The sequence below is a fragment of the Leucoraja erinacea genome, chromosome 27 (genome assembly GCF_028641065.1).
Source record: "Leucoraja erinacea ecotype New England chromosome 27, Leri_hhj_1, whole genome shotgun sequence".
NCBI lineage: Eukaryota > Metazoa > Chordata > Chondrichthyes > Rajiformes > Rajidae > Leucoraja > Leucoraja erinaceus.
The window spans coordinates 19,463,790-19,475,633 of NC_073403.1; the positions used below are offsets into that span (position 1 = coordinate 19,463,790).

The 11,844-nt window shown below is 42.2% G+C and overlaps 1 protein-coding gene across 1 annotated transcript; it reads right to left on the minus strand.

Annotated features, from left to right (window-relative positions):
* Positions 1-7,486: 7,486 nt before the first annotated feature.
* Positions 7,487-8,897, minus strand: LOC129710326 (leucine-rich repeat-containing protein 17-like). Its single transcript, XM_055657240.1, has one exon. It carries the CDS (start codon positions 8,602-8,604, stop codon positions 7,537-7,539), a length of 1,068 nt encoding a protein of 355 aa, XP_055513215.1. The 5' UTR covers positions 8,605-8,897; the 3' UTR covers positions 7,487-7,536.
* Between the last annotated feature and the right edge of the window lie 2,947 nt (positions 8,898-11,844).

The following is an 11,844-nucleotide window of genomic DNA, read 5'->3' on the forward strand; positions in this document are numbered from 1 at the left end:
TATATTCTATATCAGCTATATAGAGTTTTCTTTCTGCATATAGTACCACAATTTTATAACTATGTTATATTTCAGTATGATTCCTATTTTAATATCATTCTGTTAATTTCACGTTGGCCCTGAAGAAATAAAGTGCTAGAGGAACTCAGTGGGTCATTTGCCTCAGGTGCCGCCAGACCCGATGAATTCCACCAACACTTGGTAAAAGCAAAATGACTCCTGTAACACCTCCCTAAATGCACCAGGTGGTGGTGTTCCCATATTATTTCTCCCCTTGCCTTTCTATGTGGAGGAGATTGTGGGTTTTGATGGGCATGCTGTATGGAAACTTGGCAAGCTGAACCTCTTTAAAAGATGGAATTACATACTGGAACCATGTTTTTTTGATGCAGGAAGGTGAGTATATTCAAGGTCTTCTTATCAAATCCACATCACAAGATTAGAAATTGTTCAACCAGAGCTGAACACACATCTGCATACAATGGCGTCTTGCGCTTCTTGTGAGTAGTGGTGGAAAGATTGGTGGAAACAGGGCCACGACGTGAACGCTCTTTCCTTGACCCCATATTCAAGGTGATAGATGGATTACAAATTAAGCTTCAGTCTTGGATAATGTTAATATTCTTGGATGTTGTGATAGTAGAGAAAATCAATACTGATAAAATTGTTTCCATCATAACACTAATGCGACATGTAAATGGGGTTAAAGGCTTTGAGGATCTGAAAGGTGAGATTCACATCAAGGGATATCCAATGAGCTAAGTCCAGGTAGGTTTCTGGTCCAGGAAGTTGATGCTGGATTATTCAGGGAAAGTCATCGAGGTGAGGAAGAGACACAGAAACTTCAGATGCTGAAATCTTGAGCTAAAAAACAAAGTGCTGGAGGAACTCAGCGGGTCATAAGGCTCAGATGCTGCCTGACCCGCTGAGTTCCTTCAGCACTTTGTTTTTTGGTTAAGGTGAGATGGTCTCTTTTTAAAGGGAAACATTGAATGGCACTTGTACAACAAGCATGTTATTTGTCACTTATCTGTCCAGCTGTGTGTGGGCTGGGTCATGTGGGAACAAGGTGCTGCTTTATCTGAGCGTTGGCAATGTGACTCAGGCTCTTTACTGAAATAGCAAGGCAATGGGTCTACTCCTTGCAAAACAACTACAAGAATCATCACAACAAGGACATTTAAGCTCACCCCCTGCCGCTGCACTCACTGGTAAGTGACAGAAAGTTCCCAGCGCACTCCAGCATATACAAGCGGGTCCCCAAAATGAACCGAGCTCCAATTCAATTACCAACAAACCTTCAGGCTTCATGGATCATTTTAATTAGTTATTGTGGGTAAGGAGACATTTCATCCTCTTCTAATGCTCCAGGTTTCTCACGCATGACTAACAGATGGCATTCGATGAATAATTACAATCCAGTTTGGCAGGGTTGATGTCTCTGCATTTCCAGCCCTGCATTCTTCTGCCATGAAGTAGAAAATTGCAGTGGTGAATTGCTCTTTAAAATGCAACAGTGATTGGCAGACAAAAATGAAAACAGATTGTAATATTAAAAGTCAACAACATGACAGAGACTGGAGGAAGATTGTCTCTGAGCAAACAATGTAAGTGCTCTGCTGGGTTTGTTGTTTGTTTTTACTTGGACCTTTTCTTATGCACCAACTCCATTCTTTTCATACATTCACAGAGCTATTGTAAGGACTATATGGATGTAAATCTGTATATGTGACTTATGAGGCTTTGTGCATTTTGATGGAAGAGATGATCAAGGGTATACTTTCAAAAACATTTAATGAATTCATTGAATATGAAGATGTTAAGTCAGAGACATTTCATGGAATTTTCATTCATCGTGTGAATACTGCAATGGGAGCTCAATCTGGTGCGGGACTGAGACTAGTTGGGATAACAGGTCTGAGGATAAGTTAGGGTTAAATGAAGATGAAGGTCCCAAATGGATTGCACTGGTAGGACTGTGATGTACATACGAACTAAAAATATATGCATTGTGGCCTTCACTCTGATAATAACTTCCATGTGTGGGGCCACATCGTGTGTAGGGATCCTGTGTCCACAATCACTAAATGTCACAACTGTGTATTGTCCTCTGTGTATTGAGGTTAGGTCTGGCCACATTACCACTTCACACTCAAGCCACACTCAACAAAATCAATAACCCCACTCTCACCATCGACGGCACCACTGTCTCCCCATCTCCCCAGGCCCGCAACCTTGGCGTGATCTTTGATTCCACCCTCTCCCTTGAGCTTCACAGCCGTCATGTCATTAAAACCTCCTTCTTTCATCTCCGCAACATCGCCAAACTCAGACCCTCTCTCACACCGCCCGCTGCTGAAAGACTCATCCATGCCTTCATCTCCTCCCGACTGGACTATTGAAACTCACTTCTCCTTGGCATCAGCTCCACCTACATCAACCGACTCCAACTGGTCCAGAACGCAGCCGCCCGACTCATCACCCATACCAAATCCTGGCATCGCATCACTCCAGTCCTCAAACAACTTCACTGGCTTCCCATCTCCCACCGGATCACCTACAAAATCCTGATCCTCACCTACAAAGCCCTCCACCATCTGGCCCCCCCATATCTCACTGACCTCCTCTCCCCCTACCAACCCTCATGGTCCCTCAGATCCACATCAGCTGGTCTCCTTTCCCTCCACAAGTCCAACCTCCGCAGTTTTGGGGACAGAGCCTTCTCCAGGGTAGCTCCCAGGCTCTGGAACTCCCTCCCCCAACTGATCCGCAATTCCGTGTCCCTCACCATCTTCCAGTCCCGCCTCAAGATCCATCTCTTCACCTCTGCCTATCCTTAGCCCCACGTGCCGTCCCTTTTCATCTGTGCATTAATTGCCTCATACTGTGTTTTGTATTGAATTCTGTATTTACTTTGTGTACTAGTCATGTCTCTACTATTTATTTCATTCCCCTTACATATTTTTCCTCTACCTGATAAATTTTTGTAAGGTGTCCTTGAGACCCTTGAAAGGCGCCCATAAATAAAATGTATTATTATTATTACCACTGAATGTGCCATGTTCTTCGTGGAAAGGTTTGTGCTATAAAACAAGTCAATCGGGTAGTGGTGTGTAGAAAATCTCCATGAGGCCCTCTGGGAAAAGGAGATGTGGATCCTGGTGCACAATTTCTTAAGCAGATTGCCAAAGTCATTTGATAGAATGCCTCATTACCAGAATACTCAAACACCAATTTAGCTTGGCTGGCGAAGACTGGTGAAGGATTCTCCCTGTCAGATCCAAAGTCAACTCCATCTCATGCTGCCATCGAGGTGGCTGCAACACAGACGAGGCTGTAATCCACTTCCTAGTTTAGTGTAGATTATTGTCACATGTAGAGAGGTACAGTGAAAAGCTTTTTGTTGTGTGCTACCCTAACCTATAAGGAAGTAGAGGCATTGGTGTGCTTTCTTGGTTATTGCTACGATATGGCTAGTCCAGGACACGTTGTTGTTGATAATCACTCTTGGGAACTTGAAGCTCTGTGCATGTGTTTGTGTGCGTGCGTGTGTGCGTGTGAAGAGTCTTGAAAGAGACGCCATGTTTTTTTTAAGGTTCAACACAGGAGCCTGGGCTCTACATGGTATTTCTAAGGGTGCACACCAAAACAAATATCAACAACTGCTGGAATATCATCACTTTGGTCTGTCTAAACCTGATCTTCCAGCAGATGGGATTGTTCACAGCAGAATGCAACAATCTGCAACATTGGAAGCAACAGGACTATGAGCTGAGACAGTCACTGAAGCTTGGCGCACCCAGCACAGTCCATGGGGCCACAGGTAAAGGCGAACACTGTAGTGGGGTGGTCCAAATGTAAACTTGAAAGACTAGCGCTACTGGAATGTTTGGGAGTGAAAAATCGACGCCACATTAATATAGTGTAAATATGATAAACAAATGCAACAGTCTTGCTCACGTGAAAATAATTATTGTAATGTTCCATATTGTACAAATACAATTTTATTTTGGGGAAACCAAGAAATGAGGGGGTCGTTAAAACATCAGATTAATAAGTAAATACAAGTTATTATTATCATATTGTTTGGGGATGTAGTACAGTATTCCCGCTACTTATTTATGCGTGTATACCAATCTTATTCCATTAATAGCAGTAACAGGATCGGTCTGAGTCAGCATGGATTTATAAAGGGGAAATCATGCTTGACTAATCTTCTTGAATTTTTGAGGATGTAACTAGGAAAATGGATGAGGGAGAGCCAGTGGATGTAGTGTACCTGGACTTTCAGAAAGCATTTGATTAGGTCCCACATAGGAGATATATGGGCAAAATTAGGGCACATGGTATTATGTGCCCGAATTGATGAAATGAATAGAAAATTTGTTGGCAGACAGAAAACAAAGAGTAGGGATTAACAGGCCCCTTTCAGAATGGCAGGCAGTGACTAGTGGGGTACTGCAAGGCTCGGTGCTGGGACCGCTACATATATATTAATGATTTAGATGAAGGGATTACAAGTAACATTAGCAAATTTGCAGATGACACAAAGCTGGGTGGCAGTGTGAACTGTGAGGAGGATGCTTTGAGAATGCAGGGTGACTTGGACAGGTTGGTGAGTGGGCAGATGCAGTTTAATGTGGATAATTGTGAGGTTATCCACTTTGGTAGCAAAAACAGGAAGGAAGATTATTATCTAAATGGTGTCAAGTTGGGAAAAGGGGAAGTACAATGGGATCTGGGGGGGTCCTTGTTCATCAGTCAATTAAAGTAAGCATGCAGGTACAGCAGGCAGTGAAGAAAGCGAATGGCATGTTGGCCTTCATAACAAGAGGAGTTGAGTATAGGAGCAAAGAGGTCCTTCTGCAGTTATACAGGGCCCTAGTGAGGCCACACCTGGAGTATTGTGTGCAGTTTTGGCCTCCAAATTTGAGGAAGGACATTCTTGCTATTGAGGGAGTTCAGCGTAGGTTCACAAGGTTAATTCCCGGGATGGCGGGACGGTCATATGCTGAGAGAATGGAGCGGCTGGGCTTGTACACTCTTGAATTTAGAAGGATGAGAAGGAATCTTATTGAAACATACAAGATTATTAAGGGTTTGGACACGCTAGAGCCAGGAAACCTATTCCCGATGTTGGGGGAGTCCAGAACAAGGGGCCACAGTTTAAGAATAAGGGGTAAGCCATTTAGAACAGAGATGAGGAAACATTTTTTCACACAGAGAGTTGTGAGTCTGTGGAATTCTCTGCCTCAGAGGCGGTGGAGGCCGGTTTTCTGGATACTTACAAGGGAGAGCTAGCTAGGGCTCTTGAAGGTAGATATGGGGAGAAGGCAGGAACGGGGTACTATAACCATATAACCATATAACAATTACAGCACGGAAACAGGCCATCTCAGCCCTACAAGTCCATGCCGAACAAATTTTTTTCCCCTTAGTCCCACCTGCCTGCACTCGTACCATAACCCTCCATTCCCTTCTCATCCACATGCCTATCCAATTTATTTTTAAATGATACTAATGAACCTGCCTCCACCACTTCCACTGGGAGCTCATTCCACACCGCCACCACTCTCTGCGTAAAGAAGTTCCCCCTCATATTACCCCTAAACTTCTGTCCCTTAATTCTGAAGTCATGTCCTCTTGTTTGAATCTTCCCTATTCTCAAAGGGAAAAGCTTGTCCACATCAACTCTGTCTATCCCTCTCATCATTTTAAAGACCTCTATCAGGTCCCCCCTTAACCTTCTGCGCTCCAGAGAATAAAGACCTAACTTATTCAACCCATCTCTGTAACTTAGTTGTTGAATACTGATTGTGGATGATCAGCCATGATCACATTGAATGGCGATGCTGGCTTGAAGAGCCAATGGCCTATTCCTGCACCCATCTCTATTGTCAATTAATAAGTGATGATATCATGAACATAGTCTTGCCGATTAACTAGATTTGTGTAGCATTTCCTGACAAAATATATGCAGTAGAACCAGGATCTATTTGTCATTAATTATTTTTGAGTTTTTAAAGGTAATTTATTAAGGTAATTTATTTACTGTGGTGGGAGATTGCAACCTTCACGTGGTCCACCCTGTATCGACTAATGCAATCAACCCGACTTGCACAAACAAGATCAAATAGAACAAGTTGACCTACAACGTTATGCAGTGCACGCCATACGAAAGAAGAACATTTATTTACTTTAAATATGAAATATAAAATCAAGATTGTTGACCGAAGTTTTCCATCAATTAAAAATGATACATTCTGCAAGTTTAAACGTGAGCGGAAAATAGTTGCATTGAGTTCAAATCTTCCAAATGCTTTTGCATGCATTGCAAACGGTAGTCGTAATTTGCAAAGTACAAGGAACAATTTGTCAATCTATATTATTGGGAAAAAAAACACTCCTGTTGAGGGTCAAACTTAAGGAAATAGTTAATAGTAAATATTGAAGAAAGACACAAAATACTGGAGGGTCGAGACTCTTCTTCAGAATCCTCCATGTGTCTTTATACCTTGAGATGCAAAAAGAGCATAATATCCCCTTCATAGCGAATGTTATTCAAAGATAACATTGAAATTCAAGAGCAATGACTTCCCCCTTGACTAAGTAGGCACTAATCAATATAGCAGTTGCCTGACACCGTTGTGTTACATATATATCCCACATCACTGCTTTGTGTCTCCAGTTCCCCGAGACCCCGCACCACCGAAGCTGAAGGACTCCTTCGACCAGAGTCTCTGGTCCGACAGCAGGTGGGACTACTTCCAAATCCCTCTGATTTTCATGATCCATAATCGATATATCTAGTGTGTGTCGGGAGAAACTGTCGATGCTGGTTCAAACCGAAAATAAGCACAAAAAGTTGGAGTAACTCCGCGGGACAGGCTAACAGGTCTGAAGAAGAGTCTTGACCCGAAATATCACCCATTCCTTCTCTCCAGAGATGCTGCCTGTCCCGCTGGGTTACTCCAGATTTTTGTGTCCATCTACGGACATATCTATAGATCGATATATATATATCATAGATCATGCATAGAAAATAGAAGATAGACACAAAATGCTGGAGTAACTCTGGCAGATGAGGAGGCGGGAGTTTGCGAATGTCCCTGGAAAGTGTTCATTCTTGATCAAAAAGCAAAACCTATCACTTACCGGGCTTTGTCCCGCCCTCATCCCTTTCCCAGCTTTCTCCCCCTGTTGCATTTAGTCCCAATCAGAAACGCAGTCGCGCTGAATGTCCACAGACGCCGCCTGGCCCGCTGAGTTCCTCCAGCACATTGTGTTTTGCAAAAGATCTCCGGCATCTGCAATTCCCCGGGTCTCAATAATAAACGATTCACAGTTTGACTTGGCCCTGACAGACCCTGGGATAAAAGGGATTCCCATTAAAAAACAAGATGGTTATGTTCGTTTCTGAGAAGGTGGTGATTACAATTTGTCAAGAGCATTTTGGGGGGAGATTGTGTGTTGGTGATGGGATGGGATGCTCTGTGGTGGCCGGTGCAACGACTTGGCCGGTACCTCGGGCAAGCATCACTTCTCCTGCGGGTCGGAGGGTCCATCGTTGTCGTTCCAGCTCTTGTTCCTGGTTTTATTTCGGTTCCTCTCGGCCATGACGATGGCGGCGATCACGGTGACTAGCACGGTGCCTGTGATCACCAGCACGGTGGCAGTCTCGGCCACACACAGCTGGGAACCCACGGCCAACATCGACTGACCCTGGAGATGTCCGGGCTCCGAGCAAGTGATGTTGCTGTAATCGTCCACGTGTAGGTGGCGGACGCTGAAGAACTTCACGAAGACTCTCTGAAGATCACAGTCGCACACCCAGCGATTGTCAGCGAGCTGCAGGTGAGTGCCCTGGGTCTGGATGTTCAGAAACGTTTTGAACTTGATGCGACTCAAGCGGTTCCCGTTCAAACACAGGAGGTTTAAGCTCCGCAGAGAACTAAAGGCTTCTCCCTTAATGGTCGAAATGGTATTATTCTCCAAGTGGAGAGCTTCCAGGCTCTGGAGGATGAGGAAGTAACCATCCTCAATGACAACCAACCTGTTGTTATTCAGCAACAGGGTTCGCAGTTTGGACAGACCTCGGAAAACCCCCGTTTCCATCGCCGTGATCCAGTTGCCACTCAGGTCCAACTTCTGCAGGTGTTCTAGATTCCGCATGCTGTTCCCGTGCATGTATTCAATTAGGTTATTGGACAACCTCAGCTCTATCAAGTGCTCCAGACTGTCAGAAAAATAGCCCGGTAGATACTTTATCCGATTTTGATCCAGATCCAAGATTTCCAGAAAATTCAAGGACTCAAATGCTTCTGACTGGATGTGTTGGATCCCATTGCCAGCCAGCAGGACAATCCGCGTGGACCACTGGCCGCGGAAGGAACCGTCGGGGAGTTCCATCAGGTTGTTGTACCTGATATCCAGCATCCAAATGCCATGAGGGATATCCCTCGGGATAGCAGTCAGCGACCGCCTTTTACAGTCCACGAAGTGGGAGAAATCGTAGCAGGAGCAACGGTGGGGGCACATTTTAAATCCATCGATCTTCAGGATGCTTAACAAGGCACCGAGGCAAATGGTGATTATTGGGTTCATTCTGTTTTCAATTTTCGTCCAAGTGCTTTGGAAACCGAGGCTTTGGAGAGTCAGGGACAAATTCCAAAAATATTTAGCCAGCTGATCTTCCCAATCATAAATTTATGACCGTTATTTTCCATTAACTTGAGTCACCTCAACCACGTCTTGCCAATGGTCACCCAGGATCTTTCTTCAATTCTTTTTTTCTTTAACTCTTGATACATTTACTTTGTTAGCATAGTCACACCCCTTTGCTCTTTGGTCTTTGACTGCGTCAACTTAAAGAACATCCAAATCTACAAATACCTTCTTGTACCTGTAACAATAAAAAAATCACATGACTTAGCGTAATGTTAAATTTTTCTACCCTGGTCCACAAAATGCTGACAACAAATATACATTCTAATCCTTTATTACCACCTGATTTACAGGAACCGCTGATATATATTACACACAGACACACACATTACATACACACATTACACACACAAACACACACATTACATACATATGTAATGTGTGTGTGTATATAATATATGTGTATATATATATATGTGTGTGTGTGTTGTGTGTGTGTGTGTGTATATATATATATGTGTGTGTGTGTATATGTATATATATGTAATGTGTGTGTGTATATATATATATATGTGTGTGTGTGTGTGTATATATATATATATGTGTATATGTGTGTGTCTGTGTGTGTGTGTGTGTGTGTGTGTGTGTGAATGTGTGTGTGTGTATATGTGTGTATACACACTGAACTTTTTTTCTTGTTATTATATTGTTTACAGTGTACTATGTTTACATATTGTGTGCTAGTGCAAGTAGGCATTTTATTATTCTATCTGGTACATGTGACAATAAAACACTCTCGACTTTTTGGTTAAACTTGTGGTATGTTTATATAGTATAGAAGCTGGGAGAGTATAGAAGCTGGGATGTAATGTTAAAATTGTACAAGGCATTGGTGAGGCCAAATCTGGAGTATGGTGTACAATTTTGGTCACCAAATTATAGGAAGGATGTCAACACAATAGAGAGAGTACAGAGGAGATTTTACTAGAATGTTGCCTGGGTTTCAGCAACTAAGTTACAGAGAAAGGTTGAACAAGGTAGGGCTTTATTCTTTGGAGCGCAGAATTATTCATAAAATTGAACCTGATGGAACATGCTTGGTAAAAATGAGCCAGAGCAAATCATTAGACCAATGTGAATATTAGGTCCAGTCTTGGATAACTCTGCCATTAAGAAGATAAAATACAAGTTAACAGGAAGACAGGTGTCGCAGTCTTCAGATTAGTGATCAACCGTTCTGAATTTGGGTGAGGAAAGACTTCTTCACCAAAGCAGTGAGGAATAGTTCAAATACTGTATCCAAGAGACTGAGGGGCCATCTGTGATCTAATTCAATAGACGTTTGATTGAAAGGGAGAATCAAGGGATATTGGGTTTAAGGAAAGTGGGGGATAGGCATATGACCTTGTGAATGGTGATTTCACTTTAGGGTAAGATGGTACCCCTGATTTCAATGCTGCAGGCAGGTGGAACAAGACTAAGGGGAAAAAAATTTGTTCGGCATGGACTTGTAGGGCCGAGATGGCCTGTTTCCGTGCTGTAATTGTTATATGGTTATATGGTTTTCCAAGGAATTATATCATAAAATTGAATTTATGACAGAACATGCTCCAGCATTTTGTGCCTATCTTCAGTGTCAAGCAGCATCCTTCCCAAACAATTAAGGAAACCAGACTCCTTTGGTTATTAATGTAATCAATTGCTGCACTGATAAGCAAAAATATAAAAATACTCTTCATCCGTAATGAGATCCACATCAGATGGTCAAAATTGATAATGTAAACTGGGCAAAGTGTGTACACATTCATGGGTTGAGATCGGTGTAGGTGCATGGGTCTAAGTGACAACAAAAGATCAGCGCTGTGACAATGGACCCAGTGGTGGCTTGTGCTATGAATCAAGTCCGGGCATTCTTTTTCAATTCTTTTTCAATTGTTTTTTATTTGTGATTTTATGAATTTAACAAGAAAATAATAATCTAAATATTCACAGCACTGTAATAAACAGCTTGTGCTTAAACCATCAAATTAATTGGAAGACAATCAGTTACAAAAAAAAACATATCATAAAACAATAATTTGCAACAAAATTCTTACTTCTCTCAATGGCATTTCCACCAGCTGGTGTCAGTAAAAAAATTTTTTTAAAGCAGGTTAGCTGAAGTTCTCCAAAGTCAGTCTGCATTCTGTAAATGATGATCATATAATTTTGCTTTTAGAAATATTAGACAAAGGCTCAAAGCACTTGTGGGCAAATTTAGTGCAAACAGTCACGGAACTGAAAACATTCCTGGGCATTATGAACACCTTTGAAATTTTTCCCCAACCTCTAGGAAGATGTCCAGTGTGTCAGCAGTCTTCCATTTAAAGATATATTAGATATGATGCAACACCCTGTTTCATTTCACTGCGACTAATAAGAAATTACTGCATATGTTTCAATATTTTTCTAAGCAGTCAGCCAATCCAACAAAAACACAAATACTGGAAACGCACAGCAGATCAGTCATTTGATAACTACCTCTTCCATTCCTCGGAATATGTCTGCAGCTCTCTTAATTTTCAGAACCTGTTCTAGAAATAAAAGTTGGCTGAAATATCCATAAATGACAGCTGACTCATTGTGTGTTTTTTCCAGCATTAACTATGTTTAAAATTTACAGTGCATGAAGTATTTTTTCTCTTTTTGCTTCTCAGGGCAGCAATTGATTAGATTAATAACATGTTGGTAACAAGATCTGAATATCTCAATGATATCACTTACCCCTCTCTGCAAGGTGGAAGGTATTTTCGGTTTGAAGGTCTGGTTCTGTACTGATTGTTTTATAGTGCCGAGGCCGTCACATGTGAAACTCCTTCCAATCATTTCTCGTTTTCTTCCGACTTGCCCTTCTGCCGTCACCACAGATGTTACAACTGGAAGCTTCCATCTGCACAGAGCGGCAACGCAGATTTTATTAAGATTACCCTCATCAACCAAGATTAATTATTTAAAAGCCAGTTGCTTTACAGCTACCGTTAATGAAGATTAACTGTTGCCGTCACAGCAAAATAAATATCTTTTCAGAAGTAATGTCACTTACTAGCACTTAGTTGACAGAAAAAAAATAAAAATAAACGATGGAGTCTGGGCCATTCTGATGGAAATGCATGTGGGGTTATGACAAAGGCTGGCAAGTGA